This window comes from Lagenorhynchus albirostris, chromosome 1 (assembly GCF_949774975.1).
Source record: "Lagenorhynchus albirostris chromosome 1, mLagAlb1.1, whole genome shotgun sequence".
In the NCBI taxonomy this organism is placed as follows: Eukaryota; Metazoa; Chordata; class Mammalia; order Artiodactyla; family Delphinidae; genus Lagenorhynchus; species Lagenorhynchus albirostris.
This window is the reverse complement of record NC_083095.1, coordinates 77238541-77258141: the sequence shown is the minus strand read 5'-3', so window position 1 is coordinate 77258141 and position 19601 is coordinate 77238541. Positions and strand designations below refer to the sequence as shown.

The following is a 19601-nucleotide window of genomic DNA, read 5'->3' as shown; positions in this document are numbered from 1 at the left end:
AATAAAATATCTAATAAAGAACATGTGTTTTGATAAATAAAGAACCTTAGAATTATTTGAAACTCTCAGGATAACAAAATGTTCTCTGATAGCCAACATGGTGCAAAGGAGTTGAAATGGGAGTTGTTTGGCTTTCACTGAATTCCTCCATGATCTGCGTTCGTCTGTTTACAACTTGTGCTAGAATTCTAAACCATACTCAGGTACATGCCCAGACAGACCCAAGCAAAAACAAATATTTTTAATTCCCAAATTTTTCTATATTATAAAACATACTCTTTGTACAGGAACAGGAAGTCATTTTACAAGTCACTTCCCTCCCCTCTGTCTTTAAGTCAATGTCTGTCCCAAACAACTGAACGTGAAGCCAGCCCACCTGGGGGTGTGAGCCACCTACTGTGTGTGTACTGAGCTGACAGCGGAATGGGGAGGAAGGTCCCGCCCTTTATCCGTCAGGTCTGCTGCCCGGTCTCCTGTCTGAAGCTGTGGGCAGGCTGTCTGATCACTGTATCAGATGGTATGCTCCAGCCCCGGAGTCGAAGCAAATGCCACGCCAGCACTTACTCATCCTCTGTGCATTTTAAAAAGGGTGAGAATACCTGTCGTCTCTTGTACGGAAAGGTTCAGTGAAATCCTGCCTGGAGAATCATCAAAACTCCCTGGGAGGAAAATATGGCAGCAATACAAAGCAAATAAAGTGTGTGGGTGCTACGGATTCACTGAAAGACTTCTGTGATACTTGTTCTTATTTTATAGCTTTATTCTCCTAATTATAGAAGAAGAGTTATTTAAAACTATAAAGTTAAGGATTTTCTTACCTAACACCAAAAACAGTGTGGGAGAAATAAATTAATTCTCAAGCCTTAGATGAATTTTCACACAAAGGGAAAAGAAGGAAGGCCACATGGCAAAGTAATCCACTCAAAATCGTGACTATAAACTTTCAGCCCTACAACCCAGTCTATATGAACTATAGTCATATATGAGCTATATAAGTAGTTCACATAGATGGCCAGGTATAAAGGTCAACTCCAGCTCCAAAAGCCTGTATAATTTAAGCTCCCTGGAAACTTTCTGAGCAATTTAGGTAACTGACGCTGAACTGTACATGAATGACTAGACTCTTCTCTATGTGAAGTCTCCATCGCAACAACAATGTGAAAGGTGCTAGTCTCCAGCCTTGAGAAGAGCCAATCCACATTCCAGACAGAGCTTCACCTTACCTGTTTGGGGCAGGAAGCTTCACTATCCCACTCTTTCTCCTCGGCAAACCGGAACTGTGAGAAGGAGTCCCCTGGGAATAGAAAAAACATACAATTTTATGTCAAAGCTAAAAGGAAAACACTCAGTTCTCTCAATTTCCCTTTGGGAGTAAAAGTGCTGTTTCTGAAGAGCTGACCATCCCAAACTCAGTGATATCATTCAATAGAAGGTCCTGGCTTCCGCATCTTTCCACATCATCTGTGCAGAGCGGGTACTTGAAAATACTATTGGCAACTGTATTCATTGCTTCATTCAACTCTCAATAAGCCACCATCCTACATGCTTCTTGAGAGACAACTGAACAGTCCAGGCCTGCAGACGTGGCCATCTCCCCATATTTAGCATATTTTCATCTCATCTGCTTAATATATGCAAGGAAACTAACATTTATGATTTGGGGGTGGGCATAAGCAGAAAAGGAAGGAGAAAAACAGAACTGAAGGAAAGCAGTTCTCAACTGATCCACAATATGACAGACTTAAAATATCTCTCTGAGGCAAGGTTACCAATCTGAACCATCACTCTAAAAATCACCTGGTTAGAATGTCAGATACAAAATAAAACTCAAAGAATGTGCATTAGATTAGTTAATGTGAATCATGGTGCACTGCTCTGAGCTCTTGGAATAAAGGAAAATGAATCAAGATAAACAAGCTTGACAGATGATTCCGTACAGTGGGCTTTGATACAAAGCTTATTTTGTAAATATGTACTTATCTGGTTATTTGCATTAAGAATAGCCAATTTATAAAGAATTACTTTTCCACCTGGCTTTCAGGATCCTCCAGAATGTGATCCTACCTCATTAACCCACATTTGCTTCCTATTTCTTGACTTCCTGCTCCCGAGAGCCTCTTTTCACATTCTGAACATACTTCATTTTCTACCCTATCCTCATTTCTTTTTTAATCCTTCTCCCTTGTCTGGAAGGCCCACACACTTCTACCCATTCATATCCTATTTATACTTTAAGACTCAGGTACAGGCCCACTTTCTCCTCCTATGATATCTCTCAGGTTATTTAACCATAGAATCCATTCTTTACTTCTAACTTAAAAGAGGGGGAAAAGAACTGAAGAATCCTGAATTAAAGAGACAAAGACAAAATCAGAATCTACACCATACCCCCAGCATTTCCAAAACACATGGATCATAACATTTTAACACTTGACAAGATCAAATTCTAGGTAAAAAAGACCAAGAACATCACTCTTTATCATGAGAAAGGGTAATATCACTACCATTAGTCATTGGCAAATCAACCTTGATCCCTCAAAAATTATGATATAAAGAACCTGAGTAATATAATTAATAATGTCTTGTCTGTGCATGTGGATGTATAAGTGTATTGTGATTATATGTGGGTAGTTTATAAATATTTGTGCAATATTAACATTTTAAAAGGACAATAGAAAGGCTACAAAAAAACCTTTAAAAAATCCTAAAATGTAGCAGTTAGACAAATCATATTTGCTGGTGATAAACATTTGTAGCACATATAGGCAAAGAGCCTGTCTCTTACATACAAAGAGAGCTTTTGCAAATCAACCAGAACAAAACCACCTAGTAGGAAAACAGGCAAAGGGGTGAGAATAAGAAAGGAAGTAAGGATCAAGGAGGCATAGGACAGCTTTACAAAGTCTGAGGCAAAGCAGTGAATCAGCTCAATCTGATTCTGACTAAAAGAAGCAAAAGTTAATCCTTTTTGGAGGAAAATGACATTATCAATAACCTAGAATTATCTCTACTATATTTTATACACAGTATCCAAAATTCAGGTGTATCAGGAGATGAGACCAAGATGACAGAAAACTAAGAGAGAGGGGAAAACAAACAAAACCCAATCAAAAAATGGACAGAAGACCTAAATAGACATTTCTCCAAAGAAGACATACAGATGGCCAAAAAGCACATGAAAAGACGCTCAACATTGCTAATTATTAGAGAAATGCAAATCAAAACTACAATGAGGTATCACCTCACACCAGTCAGAATGCCCATCATCAAAAAGTCTACAAACAATAAATGCTGGAGAGGGTGTGGAGAAAAGGGAACCCTCTTGCACTGTTGGTGGAAACGTAACTTGGTGCAGCCACTACAGAGAACAGTATGGAGGTTCCTTAAAAATCTAAGAATAGAATTACCATATAACCCAGCAATCCCACTACTTGGGCATATACCCAGAGAAAACCATAATTCAAAAAGACACATGGCGGGTTTCCCTGGTGGCGCAGTGGTTGGGAGTCTGCCTGCCGATGCAGGGGACACGGGTTCGTGCCCCAGTCGGGGAAGATCCCACGTGCCGCGGAGCGGCTGGGCCCGTGAGCCATGGCCGCTAAGCCTGCACGTCCGGAGCCTGTGCTCCGCAACGGGAGAGGCCACAGCAGTGAGAGGCCCGCGTATCACAAAAAAAAAAAAAAAAAAAGACACGTGGTGCCCCAATGTTCATTGCAGCACTATTTACAATAGCCAGGACATGGAAGTAACCTAAATGTCCATCAACAGAGGAATGGACAGAGAAGATGTGGCACATATATACAATGGAATATTAGCCATAAAAAGGAACAAAACTGGGTCATTTGTAGAGAGGTGGATGTGCCTAGAGACTGTCATACAGAGCGAAGTCAGAAAGAAAAATAAATATCGTATATTAACGCATGTATGTGGAATCTAGAAAAATGGTATAAATGATCTTATTTGCAAAGCAGAAACAGAGACACAGACTTAGAGAACAAACATGTATATCAAGAGTCGGGGTGGGATGAACTGGGAGACTGGGATTGACGTATATACACTATTGATACTGTGTATGAAATAGATAACTAATGAGAATCTACCGTATAGCTCAGGGAACTCTACTCAATGCTCTGTGGTGATCTAAATGGGAAGGAAATCCAAAAAAGAGGGGATATACCTATATGTATAGCTGATTCACTTTTCCTTACAGTAGAAATTAACATAACATTGTAAAGCAACTATACTCCAATAAAAATTAATTTAAAAAAACTAAAAATAGAGTTGCCATATGATCCAGCAATCCCACTCCTGGGCAGATATCCAGAGAAAACCATAATTCAAAAAGATACATGCACCCCAATGTTCACTGCAGCGCTGTTTACAAAAGCCAAGACATGGAGGCCCTAAGGTCCAGTGACAGATGAATGGATAAAGAAGATGTAGTACATATATACAATGGAATATTACTCAGCCATTAAAAAGAATGAAATATGCCATTTGCAGCAACATGGATGGACCTAGAGATTATCATACTAAGTGAAGTCAGACAGAGAAAGACAAATATTATATGATATTGCTTATATGCAGAATCTAAAAAAAAATGATACAAATGAACTTATTTACAAAACAGAAACAGACTCACAGACTTAGAAAACAAACTTATGGTTACCAAAGCGTTGAGGGTTGGGGGGAGGGATAAACTGGGAGTTTGGGATTGACATATAAACACTACTATATTAAAAATAGATAACTAACAAGGACCTACTATATAGCACAGGGAACTCTGCTCAATATTCTGTAATAACCTAAATGGGAAAAGAATTTGAAAAAGGATATATATATATATATATATATGTATATATGTATGTATGTATAAGTGAATCACTCTGCTGTACATCTGCAAATAACACAACATTGTAAATCAACTATAGTCCAATATAAAATAAAAATAATTTTTAAAAAAAGAGACAATAGAAAAAAATCCAGTTATCAGACCCAGATCTTATGATTTGCAATGTAAAATTTTCAAAAATAGGAAAAACTATAAAATCACAATGACATCCATGAAGTCATTTTTTTTTCCTTTTCCATTATGGTTTATTACAGGATATTGAATATAGTTCCCTGTGCTATACAGCAGGACTTTGTTTTTTATCTATTTTGTATATATCATTGTTTGTATCTGCTAATCCCAAACTCCTAATTTATCCCTCCCCCACCCCCTTGCCCTTTGGTAACCATAAGTTTGTTTTCCTTTTGTTTGTTGGTTTTTATAAATTTATTTATTTTTGGCTGTGCTGGGTCTTCGTTTCTGTGCACGCGCCTTCTCTAGTTGCAGCCAGCGGGGGCTACTCTTTGTTGTGGTGCACAGGCTTCTCACTGCGGTGGCTTTTCTTGTTGCAGAGCACGGGCTCTAGGCACGCGGGCTTCAGTAGTTGCAGCATGTGGGCTCAGTAGTTGTGGCTCGCGGGCTCTAGAGCACAGGCTCAGTATTTGTGGCGCACAGGCTTAGTTGATCCGCAGCATGTGGGATCTTCCCAGACCAGGGATCAAACCCGTGTCCCCTGCATTGGCAGGCAGATTCTTATCCACTGCGCCACCAGGGAAGTCCCCATAAGTTTGTTTTCTATGTCTGTGAATGTTTCTGTTTTATAAATGAATTCATCTGTATCATATTTTAGATTCCACATAAGTGATATCATATGGTAACTGTCTTTCTCTTTCTGACCATGAAGTCATTCTTGATTGATACAAAATAAAGTATTTACATAAAAAATTCAAAGAAAAGAAGAAAATGTTTGAGAAAAATAAGGTACCTTAAGCACATTTTGTTTATAGTAGTCAAACTCCAAAACAACACAATTTAAAAATCTTAATAAAGTACACAGAGGCTAATTTTGAAAAATAAGCTGGTTAAATGACTATTAAAGAAAGCCAACCTCTCTAATCCTCTCATTGAAGATGAAAGTGTGTCCAGACTTGTCAAAATTATGACTCCTAGAATCAAGAGTACTTCTGGAAAACATGTTACCAAAATTCTCTTCTTATACTGAGACATGTAGAGAACAATGGTGGTATTAGTAAACATGCTACTCCTGTATCTTGTACATCGGACACTTGGACGTGCAGGAACAATTGGAGACTTCCATTAAATAAGACAGTGTGGTGCATTCACAATGCATTCAATTCTGCTCCTGCTTTATTCTCTGGCTGAGAGAGTTCCTGTCTCTCACACTAACAGAATGAATCAGAATGAAGAAGTATAGAATGGAACCCAGTGAAGAACAGGGAAAGCCAACTATTGTTGACAATGGAACAAACATGGTGAAATGTGTCTTGCAAGTCATAAGCATTCAAAGTTTTGGTCACACTCACCAGCTGTGTGTTCAGCAAGTAATTACAGCACAGTGTAATGAACAGAACCAGAAAGCATAAAAGGAGTATAACACTTTCCTCCTCCTCCTTCAGTGAAAGACTAATTTCATGATGTATAAGAGGCTGTGGAACTGCCTTGCTGTGTACTTATACCATATCCTCAAACAAGATGGAGAAGAGCTAGTACCTATTACATAGGCTGCTTGAATAACAGCAACAAAATCCCGTAATATTCTACTTTGCAGATAAGAATACAAAAATAGCAGGCCTGCTAAATCCAATGATTATTTATTAAGAAGTAATTTATTCATTAGAATCTGCTTAAAAAAGGGGGGGGGAGGATTTGAACAAAACTGATGTACCTGGAGAGTTCACATTTTTCCTACATAATAAAAAGTCCCATGTCATTCTATTCCAACAAAGCTGAAGTTGGTGTACACGCAATGAAAGCTGAGATACAGGCGATACTGAAACAATTCTGTATATCTTGAAAGTCAACAACATTGCTCTACTGCCACATTTCTGGAGCCAAAATTAATGATGGATTTTTTTCAATCAACTAATTGTATAAAGCAGCAAAAATATTAGAAAGTTAGATATATGTGGTCTTAAGTATGCTTCTGAAAATAATCAGAAAGAATGTTTCGAGCAGTGCACAATGCACATGAAGAGATGTTCAACATCGCTAATTATTAGAGAAATGCAAGTCAAAACTACAATGAGGTATCACCTGACACCAGTCAGAGTGGCCATGATTTAAAAGTCTATAAATAGGGCTTCCCGGGTGGCGCAGTGGTTGAGAGTCTGCCTGCCGATACAGGGGATGCGGGTTCGTGCCCCGGTCCGGAAAGATCCCACATGCCGTGGAGCGGCTGGGCCTGTGAGCCATGGTCACTGGGCCTGCGCGTCTGGAGCCTGTGCTTTGCGATGGGAGAGGCCACAACAGTGAGAGGCCCGTGTATTGAAAAAAAAAAAAAAAAAGTCTACAAATAATAAATGCTGGAGAGGGTGTGGAGAAAAGGGAACCCTCCTACACTGTTGGTGGGAATGTAACTTGGTACAGCCACTATGGAGAACAGTATGGAGGTTCCTTACAAAACTAAAAGTAGAATTGCCACATGATCCAGTAGTCCCACTCCTCGGCATACATCTGGAGAAAACTCTAATTCAAAAAGATACATACACTTCAATGTTCACAGCAGCACTATGTATAATAGCCAAGACATGGAAGCAACCTAAATGTCCATTGACAGATAAATGGATAAAGAAGATGTGGTGTGTGTGTGCACACACACACATATATATACAATGGAATATTACTCAGCCATAAAAAAGAATGAAATAATGTCATTTGCAGCAACATGGATGGACCTAGAGATGATCATACTAAGTGAATTAAGTCAGACAGAGAAAGACAAATACCATGTGATATCACTTATATGTGGACTTTTAAAAAATTGATACAAATAAACTTATTTACAAAACAGAAACAGACTCAGACATAGCGAACAGACTTGTGGTTACCAAAGAGGAAAGGCTGGGGGAGGATAAATTAGGAGTTTGGGATTAGCAGATACAAACTATTATATATAAAATAAACAACAAGGTCCTACTGCATAGCGCAGGGAACTATATTCAACATCTTGTAATACACCATAATGGAAAAGAATATGGGAAAAAAGCAGTGCACAGTGCTTCAATTTGGGGGATTCCTTCAATGAAACTCATGATCATCAAACAAATCTCCAAGTCTAGCAGTTAATGAGGAGATAAGTCTTCACCTAGCCTATTACCCAGTCTTTAACTAGTTACTCTTAGAGAGGACAAATTTAATCGCGAGGGGCACCATTACCCTCGACCATTCTGGCAGAACTAGCCAAAGAGTATTGTGCTCCTCTACCCACCTCAGCCAAGCTGCCAGCTATTTAGTATCACGAACGTGTAGGATGGTACCGTGACTGCAGGAACAATCTAACAGCAGACAGTGGTGAGAAATGAGAATGCCTATAGATTGTCAAAAGTAAATCTGGCCACTAATAACTTTTATAATAATATTTCAATAGTTTTGCTGAAATTTCAGATTTTTTTCCATGTATTCCAGCACGTCCATTCTATGACAGAGATATTTAGCTTTAGCTTCAGCTGAATATGATTCAACACTTGACATTCTGGCCAAAATGTATATTTAATCTGCCTCCAATAGTGAATTACTAACATTCTATGAGGTCATTTTAAAAATACAATAGTTTATGTAATGTACAGTATGGTGACTATAGTTAATAATATTGTACCGCATAACTGAAACTTGCTAAGAGAGTAGATCTTAAAAGTTCTTGGGCTTCCCTGGTGGCACAGTGGTTAAGAATCCACCTGCCAATGCAGGGGACACGGGTTTGATCCCATCTTCCTGGCCCGGGAAGATCCCACATGCCGTGGAGCAACTAAGCCTGTGCGCCACAACTACTGAGCCTGCACTCCACAACTACTGAGCCCACGCGCCACAACTACTGAAACCCGCACGCCTAGAGCCCGTGCTCCGCAACGAGAAGCCACCGCAATGAGAAGCCCACGTAGCGCAACGAAGAGTAGCCCTGTAGCGCAACGAAAAGAGCCCTGTAGCGCAATGAAGAGTAGCCCCCGCTCATCCCAACTAGAGAAAGCCCATGCACAGCAACGAAGACCCAACACAGCCAAAAATAAAAATAAACAAACAGAATTTTTTTAAAAAGATGTGTGCTTTATTAAATAAAAAAGTTCTCATCACAAGAAAAATAAAATTGTAACTATGTATGGTGATGGATGTTAACTAGACTTATCGTGGTGATCATTTTGCAATATATACAAATGTTGAATCATGAATATTGTACACATGAAAATAATGTTATATATCAACTATACCTAAATTTTAAAAAATGTAGTTTTATATGTACTGACAAATGGAAAGATGCCCATTATCTCAACTGTTACATGAAAAAATCAAGTTTTAATACAGTATGAATAAGATATACATATACACACACACATATATACACACACACCTATGCACATACTATATATACACATATATGTGTGTATATATCACAAAAATATTAATATATGCATAGAAATAAGTGGAGATCATTAGATAGCTATTTTAAGAATGATTCTCTTTCAGAGGGCGGGATTGAAGGAGACTTCTTTTCTGCATAATACATTTTCCAGTTGAATTTTCCTTTGTAAACAACGAACACATGTTATTTTTGGAACTGAGCCAAACAGAAGTAAGGAAATCTAGAAACAAAGCTGAAACTTCTTAAGGGCAAAGACCATCTCAGAATGCCTTGAAGACAAAACATCCATAGATCTCAAAAGCTGGAACACCAGATGTCATTCATTCTAACCCTCACTTTATAGAACAGTAAAGAGCCTTAGGTCAGGACAGGCTCAATGGCCTGACCAGCCACTTAATGGCTGGACACCAAGACCTCTTGGCTCCTAACATTCATTATTATACCTATAATTAACAAAGCTCTTTCCACTATTTCCACTAGACTTCTCAGCCATCTGAGTTCCCTAGGACAATACAGATACTGAATAAATATTTTATGACATCTGATATACTACTATTTGACATGCTGACAATGTCTGAAGATTGGAAAATCCAAAAACAAAGAATTCCTCATTTTAGGAAAGGAATCATTTCAGGGATTCCTTTAAATAAGTACTTTTAAAGAATAAGAGTGTTTTGATAGCCCTCTAAGTATTCTAATAGGGATAGCGTCAGAGAAATAAAGGCGATACACTGTCGCTGTGTGGACGATACCCAGGATTCTCACTCTGCCTAACTTCTCAAAACTAGTCTAACACAAGTCTCAGGATCAGTGACAAAGTGGACACTAAACTTGCTAGGATTCCACAATACCAACATACTATCAAAAAACTTACACTTTAGTCATAAATAAGACAGCTTTGAATTTTAGGCTTACTCCTTCAGCCACATCAACAAAAAAGAGCTTCCAGCCAAATAAAAGAGCTCTTCGGTGGAAGTTCAGGTGGGATGACAAGGAACAATCTTTATCTGGGCAAAGAAACCTGCAAAGACTTTTGGTTTCAACAATACAGATCAGATGTATACAAAGAGTGAGTGTGAAAGATGGAAAATGTGCCCAAGTCTAAAAATACCCAGTTCCGATGATTTGGGAGTGGCAATTCCCGTAACTGACATCTGTCCTAGGTATTTGGATCTTTTCCTTATAAAACTGGCCCAGACCGTTGTGGTACGTCCTTTCGGAAACCAGCTCTAGAAAGCAAGAGGAATGTAGCACTATTTCTGGATGAGTACTTCATTTTAAGCTCCATTTTCCTGGCTCTTCTTTATCATGATCACCTTCCTTTAAATCCTCCACAGCCCTTAGAATATGCCCTTAACCAGGACACCATGTCTATGGGAAATCACAACTTTATAGGTTGACAGGTTCACAATCTTCATAGAAAGACACTATGTCTCAATGGTCAACACCATGGCTGCTACAGAAAACGAAACATACCCTTTCTTCTCTCTGAATTTCTCTAGCTCATCTATGGGACATGGCATATTTGGAAGGTCCAGGTAGATCCTAAGTCCACAGGCAGACACAGACCAATCCAGAGGCAATCTACAGTTCAGCCTACACGATATAAAAAGTCCTTACTACCCCCCACTTTCTAGCTTCTACGGATGAGCCTTTCTAGCCTTTCTATTTACCCTAAAACAAAGAAACAGCTAACATTTTGGTCTTTGTGAGGAAGATCATACAAGCCATGATGAATTTAAAAAGCTAGGTTGAGCCAAAAGAACATGAGAGGTAAGAAAACTCTCTCCTGCTCAACAGTGACCTATCATTAGCTTTCTCACCAGGTGTGTGCGGCCCCAAAGGCCCCTGAGCATCAAATATCCACACTGAGCATAAGAGGATGTGCCTATCTTCCCAATATCCCTAAAAAGTGCTTCCCCACCTGCATGGATTATGTTGAAGGAAAAGCCAAATATACTCAGGTACCATAGAATGGTTCTAGGCTTTATGAGTGAAGGATGATGCTGACATTCTGGAATTTAGAATCTAACTTGTTTTCCCCAAAATAGTTGGCAGATATTCTGTGTGAACCCTGTACTACAGCAGACAATCTAGTAACATTTCTCAGCTCAATGGTTTTCAGAAACAAGGCCAACATCAAACCCTGGCACAGAACTCCAAGATGACAGCAAATTTTTCGACAAGGCTGAATAAATAATATAAAGATGAATCCTCAACACTCATGGTGTCTATTTCCTCAAAAAATATTTAGCCCACCTAACAGCTTGCTTTTTTTATTTATAACCTATCTGACACCCAAAATGTTGACTTTGTTGGTTATTGCAGCTGATGGAACCATCATACATACACTCTAAGGTTCCAGGTCTAATGCCTTAAGGAGTAGACTCCCCTTTAATCCCATCAGCGATCTTGCAAGGGCAAACGATTCACTTCCAGAGGGAGTAAGTGAGAAAGAAAAATCAGATCAATGCCAAACTGTCATTATCTGGAAAACAGTCTGTATCAGGAGGATGCCATGCAGATTCAAACACACACTCGCACACACTTCAGTGCAGGACAGAAAAAGCACAGTCCCACCAGGACAACGACACTCTCCAAAGGTCACTGCAGAACTCTCAGTAACTTGGGTCCCACAGTGGAGCCAAACTTTCCCTGAATTTCCTGGCCCACCATCCATTCCTCCTTACAATTTCATTTTCTTTCCTATACTGAGTACTTTTTTGAAAGTCAATTTATCCCTATTACCACTTACATCTCTCAAACATGGTATTTTCTACCTTAATCTGCCCAAGTTTTCTTCTTGCAGTTAAAAGTATTCCATGAAGGTGAATGTTAATAATTAAAATCCCCAAACACTAATCCCATGATGAAGCAGAAGGCTCAAAGCATGTCCTCAGAGAATACTGTGGGGTTTGTGAGAGAAAATGCCTGAAGCCCTTTCTATCAGGAATATGAGGTTGCTTTCAATTTGTTGTTTACTGACTAAATGTATGCCAGAGACTCATATATTAAAGGATTAAGAAGTCTTACCCATTATCTTCGATTTGCCTCATTATTTTCTTACTATATGTTAGCTCAGTTCATTGAAATTATCTTTCTGATACTAATTCACATCTTCTTAGTATAAAATCCAAATTCATATCCATACCTTTAGCTACTGACTGGCCTTTTCTCTCTCCTACTTCTAGCTTCTACTCTCATTCATAAGATTCCATAAAGTCTTTTTTTAAATCATGTAAGAATTTACTGCTCACAAGCACGATATTCTTTATAAAATCTCCAACTGGGCAGCTCCAGCAAGCACGAGTAATACCCAAACTGAAGACAGGAGACCATTAGTCAATATACTTTTTCTGAGGTCAACTCATGTAGGCAACATGAAACCTACTAAAGTTAGTTTTGATTAACTTCTTCATGTCCCAGATCCTTGCTTTTCTTTTTTAAAACTCTTAATTCTAGCTTTCGAGTACACCTGCAATGAGTTTGGTAAGGCAACATCTCCCCAGAGGAAACTCATGAGCAGAGGCCTCAAGACAGAAGGAAGTTTGGCCATTGGAGGAGCAGAAGGCAGGCCAGTATGACTCGAGCACAGTGAAGGATGAAGAGGCAAGAAGAGAGTGAAGAGAAGGCTGAGTCATATTCTTTATGTGACTCAGCATTCTCCAACCAGGGGTCAAGTTTCACTGCTTAACACTATATTCCACAATAATAACCAAGGTTAGTGAAACTCAACTAGTCGAGTTCTTATCTGTTAAACATATCTGACACGAGTACCCAAACACATACTAATTCTCAAGTGACAATTACCCTTACCATTTACAGATTAAACAACACAAAATAGTAAAAAAATAAAACAGCAGTGTCTGTCAAATTGTCACCTTCAAAACAGAGGGTGGATACCTTACTGGGCCCCAAAGAACCTACTCTGCAGATAATTTTCTTCTAGTAAGAGATCTAACTGTGGACTGTGTATATTTCATAGGTATGAGAAGAACTGTTCTCATAGTTAGTTGACCCATATAGTAGAGATGACTTTTAATGAGTCGATATGTAAACAGTTTTTTTTAGATACCCAGAAACTTGTTCTGGGAGGAGCTAGGGCAGGTCAGAGTAGGCCTGATGGGTAACTCAGGTAAAGATGCTTTTCTTTTATCTGAACCACTGATTGCTTTACTTTCCGTTTTTAAAATCTGGAACTCCAATAAAGGAAAGGACTGTAACCTTGGAAACAAAACAAAAAAACAGAGGGTGGAAGATACAAAGTTCTCTTTGCTAGGGTAATGATTGTTCTAATTAACGTTACCATGGTTATACGCCATCTCCCCCAGCCATTCCTGAGAAGCAGACATGCAAATGTGACGCTACGGAATTTGGGAAGCTACCCTAACTAGTAAGTTGCTCAGGAGAAAATCTGGTGGGGCCTCTACGAAGTTTGGGCACAGGAAAATCTCCGTGCCTAAGAACATGCCACTTTTCTAATTAATATCCAGAGGCACTGATCTGGAAAGCTGACCTTCTCATTGGCGGTGACAGAAGGGAGAGGAAATGTAGGGAGAGAGAGAATGAAACGGGGGAGTTTACACCTCACCTAATAACGTGATAGATCCCTGCCGCCTGTTCCAGACTGGCAGGGAGGTAACGTGCAGCATTCTGGTTCTTTGTGCCTACTCAGAGCTGCCCACAGATTCTAATCCCAGTGTCTGGCGTTGGCTACAGAACCCTGTCTCCCAGACTTTTGCTATTTAAGACAGTTGTTTTCATCAGCACCTTTCCTGATCCAACTCCTAAATATGAACCTCGGCCTATGTTCTGACCACATTTAACTTCCAGCCTTACCAGGTCTGCCATTTCACCCTGGTATCCATTTCATGGCTGTTATTTTCTTCTCATAGATGGCCAGTACGTATTTTAATGATAGTTTACGAGTGTTCAATGCTTAAGTGCAGTACTATGAAGCAAAAATGCAAATGGCATTTTCAGAAGCCTTAGTATTTGGTTTTACCGAACAAAGTTTGATGGGCACTTTTTGGGTCCTCGCATTATTTATGTGAATTACATGTGCTGCCTTTATTGGACAGTCACAAGTTGCCTTGTACTGGGTAGATCTGTTTGAGAATGTCAGTAGTACCCATGTTGATTCTCATTATTTACAGCTGCCTTAGAGTGTACTTGGTTTGCTTGTATCTAAAGTTTCCGTTCCACACCTAAAAGACAGAGTGCGGAGTTTTAAGAAAATCTGATATACAAAAAGTCAACATTATAAGGCAGTAACTTGGTAAGTCGAACTGTAATTTATTGATTTTACCGATGGATTCACGAACGGATTCACTTAGTATTGAGATTCCTTGACATACTTAAAATGGGACTGAATTTCCAAAAGCTTTACTTAAAACTTTTTATTGTTCAATGGTAGGAACATCAGTGAATTATCTACAAAGAAACATCTGTTGTCTGGCTGCTAACTCAACAGCGTTCTCAGTTTGATGATCATATTTGTATTTTATATCATAATAAATAGTTTGCTTTTCATGGGTACTGTCAAAAGTAGCAACATCTTTTCAAGGCTTCAAAGCCTAAAGTAGAATTTCTGCAAGTGAACTACCAGAGTAGTCTCTCTAAATCACTGGTATATCTCTCATGTTTTAAGAGTAGGACGAGCGTAGTCAATGTTGGGTTTGTGTTTTTGCTATTTTAAAGCAAGAATTATCTTATAAATCTTTTTACCACCACTATATGAGAAACTTTAGCTCGGCAAGGTGCCAGTGGAATGAATCTGTTTACCAAATTCCATTTGACAAGTTTTAGCAATTATTTTTGACATAATTAAACGAGCTTTGCCCCATTTCATGTTTACTGTGTTTCCAGGAGATGCCACTGGGAGAATTCAGCCAGTTAAAGGCCTATTTGCTTTAAGCACTCACATCTGCAAATTTATCCCCATCTGGGGCTTTCCAGGTATTAACCAAATAGCAAGCTTTTTTAAAAACTTTGGTATATGCCTCTAACGTATAAGGTCTCTTTTGAATAATACAACAATAATATTATCATATGTAAAACAGCAGCAGTTAAAGAATAATATTATCAACTACACAAATAATATTTAAATATCCCCATAAAATGTTTTGTTTCTCTTGGGAGCAGGAGAGGTGGAACACTGGGAGTATTTTTTGACATCTTTACTGGAGTATAATTGCTTTACAATGGCGTGTTAGTTGCTTCTGCATAATAAAGTGAATCACCTACTTATATACATATAACCCCATATCCCCTCCCTCTTGCGTCTCCCTCCCACCCTCCCTATCCCACCCCTCTAGGGGGTCACAAAGCACGGAGCTGATCTCCCTGTGCTATGCAGCTGCTTCCCACTAGCTAGCTATTTTACATTTGGTAGTGTATATATGTCCATGCCACTCTCTCACTTTGTCCCAGCTTACCCATCCCCCTCCCCGTGTCCTCAAGTCCCCTCAAGTCCATTCTCTATGTCTGTGTTTTTATTCCTGTCCTGCCCCTAGGTTCTTCAGAACCTTTTTTTTTTTTTTTAGATTCCATATATATGTGTTAGCATATGGTATTTGTTTTACTCTTTCTGACTTATTTCACTCTCTATGACAGTCTCTAGATCCATCCACCTCACTACAAATAACTCAATTTCGTTTCTTTTTAAAATTTCTTTTTATGGGAGGCTTCCCTGGTGGCGCAGTGGTTGAGAGTCCGCCTGTCGATGCAGGGGACACGGGTTCGTGCCCCGGTCCGGGAAGATCCCACATACCGCGGAGCAGCTGGGCCTGTGAGCCATGGCCGTTGAGCCTGTGCGTCCGGAGCCTGTGCTCCGCAACGGGAGAGGCTACAACAGTGAGAGGCCCGCGTACCGCAAAAAAAAAAAAAAAAAAATTTCTTTTTATGGCTGAGTACTACTCCATTGTATATATGCGCCACATCTTTATCTATTCATCTGTCAATGGACACTTAGGTTGCTTCCATGTCCTGGCTACTGTAAATAGAGCTTCAGTGAACACTGTGGTACGTGACTCTTTTTGAATTATGGTTTTCTCAGGGTATGTGACCAGTAGTGGGATTGCTGGGTCATATGGTAGTTCTATTTTTAGTTTTTGAAGGAAACTCCGTACTGTTCTCCATAGTGCTGTATCAATTTACATTCCCACCAACAGTGCAAGAGGTTTCCCTTTTCTCCACACCCTCTCCAGCATTTATCGTTTCTAGATTTTTTGATGATGGCCATTCTGACTGCTGTGAGGTCATACCTCACTGTAGTTTTGATTTGCATTTCTCTAATGATTAGTGATGTTGAGCATTCTTTCATGTGTTTGTTGGCAATCTGTATATCTTCTTTGGAGAAATGTCTATTTAGGTCTTCTGCCCATTTTTGGATTGGGTTGTTTGGTTTTTAGATATTGAGCTGCATGAGCTGTTTAAAAATTTTGGAAATTAATCCTTTGTCAGCTGCTTCATCTGCAAATATTTTCTCCCATTCTGAGGGTTATCTTTTCGTCCTGTTTATGGTTTCCTTTGCTGCACAAAAGCTTTTAAGTTTCATTAGGTCCCGTTTGTTTATTTTTATTTCCATTTCTGTAGGAGGCGGGTCAAAAAGGATCTTGCTGTGATTTATGTCATGGAGTGTTCTGCCTATGTTTTCCTCTAAGAGGTTTATAGTATCTGGCCTTACATTTAGGTCTTTAATCCATTTTGAGTTTATTTTTGTGTATGGTATTAGGGAGTGTTCTAATTTCATTCTTTTACATGTAGCTGTCCAGTTTTCCCAGCACCACTTATTGAAGAGTCTGTCTTTTCTCCATTTTATATTCTTGCCTCCTTTATCAAAAATAAGGTGACCATATGTGCATGGGTTTATCTCTAGGCTTTCTACCCTGTTGCACTGATCTATATTTGTGTTTTTGTGCCAGTACCATACTGTGTTGATTACTGTATCTTTGTTGTATAGTCTGGAGTCTGGGAGCCTGATTCCTCCAGTTCCGTTTTTCGTTCTCAAGATTGCTTTGGCTATTCGGGGTCTTTTGTGTTTCCATACAAATTGTGAAATTTTTGTTCTAGTTCTGTGAAAAATGCCATTGGTAGTTTGATAGGGATTGCATTGAATCTGTAGATTGCTTTGGGTAGTAGAGTCATTTTCACAATGTTGATCTTCTAATCCAAAAACATGGTACATCTCTCCATCTGTTCGTATCATCTTTAATTTCTTTCATCAGTGTCTTAAGGAAAACTGGTTTTTATAGTTAATGTATTCAAACCATAATCCAAATAAATTCTCCACAATGCATTTAGTTGATGTGTCTCTTAAATCTCTTTAGTATTCATACTTTTTTGTTGAGGAAACCAGAGCATTTGACCTGTTAGTTTTTTCGTTTCCTGATTTTGCCGATTTGGACTCTTCTTTTTGTCTAATCTATTCTTTTATTCCTTCTATTTCCTATAAACTGGTAGCTAGATCTAGAGCCTTGATCAGGTTGAAATTCGATTTTTTGGAAGGATGCTTTTTAAATCAGAGAAAATTAATTGAAATGTATAAGGACAGAATCCAATTTTAGATAAAGGTGTGATGTTGTGTTTTTAGAGCTGTCTGGATACAGAAGGAAAGTACCCCTACCATTTGCCTGAAATTTCTAGGAGAAGAGTAGACCTTAAAGTTGCTCATCAGTAGTATCATTTAGTAGTGAAATTAAGATAAGCTTCGATTACAATAGAGGAAATTTTTTTAAAAAACTGAAGTGATTGATAATAATGCACAACCTGTATGGTCATCAATAATGACATCATATTAAATCCAGGATGTTACTGACAATAAACTTTTATTCAGATGAGAACAGATTAGATCATGATCAGCCAGGGAAATGGACAGAGAGTCCCCAACTTATGATGGTTCAACTTATGATTTTTTGACTTTCTGATGGTTCCTACAAATTAAGTAGGAACCATATTTTGAATTTTGATCTTTCCCCCAGGCTAGTGATATGCTGATACTCTTTGGTGATGCTGGGCAGTGGCAGCAAGCCACAGCTCCCCATCAGCCACACAATCATGAGAGTAAATGGCCAATACACTTACATCCGTTCTGTACCCATACAACCATTCTGTTTTCCACTTTCAGTACAGCATTCAATAAATTACATGAGACATTCAACACTTTATTACAAAATAGGTTTTGTGTTAGATGATTTTGCCCAACTGTGGGCTAATGTAAGTGTTCTGAGCACATTTAATGATGTTCAGTAGGTTAGTATATTAAATGCATTTTCGACTTAATGATACTTTCAACCAACGTAGGGTTTATCATATGTAACCCCATTGTAAGTCAAGGAAGGTCTGTATTTCTTTCCAGTTTTGAACCCATCCTGTTTTCCAAGGAAAAGAGGTAGCAAGAGTGGAAGAGATGAGTGCCGCTTCCCATGCCACTTTCCCACCTTGGTCATTTAGAGATGGAATACAAAGAGAAGCAGATACATACCCAGGGCAAATCCAGAAGAATTCTGTACAAGGAAATTTCAAAAACTGGTGCATGAGGGAGATTAGCTCGGTGCTTTGTGACCACCTAGAAGGGTGGGATAGGGAGGATGGGAGGGAGACGCAAGAGGGAGGAGATATGGGGATATATGTATATGTATAGCTGATTCACTTTGTTATAGAGCAGAAACTAACACACCATTGTAAAGGAATTATACTCCAATAAAGATGCTAAAAAAACAAACAAACAGGAAAAAAAAGAGACTGGTGCATAATTAAACTGGGATTTCTAAAAGGGGAATTATAAGCTGTCTGAGGTTCTTCAGCCCATGCTCTGGGCTGGCTGCTTTGTGAGGCGCATGGAATGGCATGACCCTTGCCCCTGCAGAGTTCACACGCTGAAGGAAAAGAAAGGGTGCACGCACCCACCACACACGGGGTCCCCACCCCAATACACACACAACCCCAAGGTCTACAAGTTTGATGCTTTCATTTCCTCACCTGAATATGATGTAAGAACAGTCTTCTCCCACTAATCCAGGGCTTCCAACACTGAGGGGAACCTAAACCCCTTCCTACTCCACGTGCCTGTTTCCAATGAATTGTACAAAGCTTTCTTTTGTGTTCTCAAGTTAAATTTTGGTGAATGATACATATTAAGCGCATTTATTTACAACTGTCATTGTGAAGATGTAA

General features: G+C 39.1%; 1 protein-coding gene across 1 annotated transcript in view; it reads right to left on the bottom strand.

Annotated features, from left to right (window-relative positions):
* Positions 1–19601, bottom strand: part of AVEN (apoptosis and caspase activation inhibitor) — a 193093-nt gene that overhangs the window by 8953 nt on the left and 164539 nt on the right. The window contains exon 3 of the mRNA XM_060146934.1: positions 1224–1294. Within this exon, the coding sequence (XP_060002917.1) occupies positions 1224–1294 (71 nt within the window). The remainder of the gene's footprint in view (positions 1–1223; positions 1295–19601) is intronic.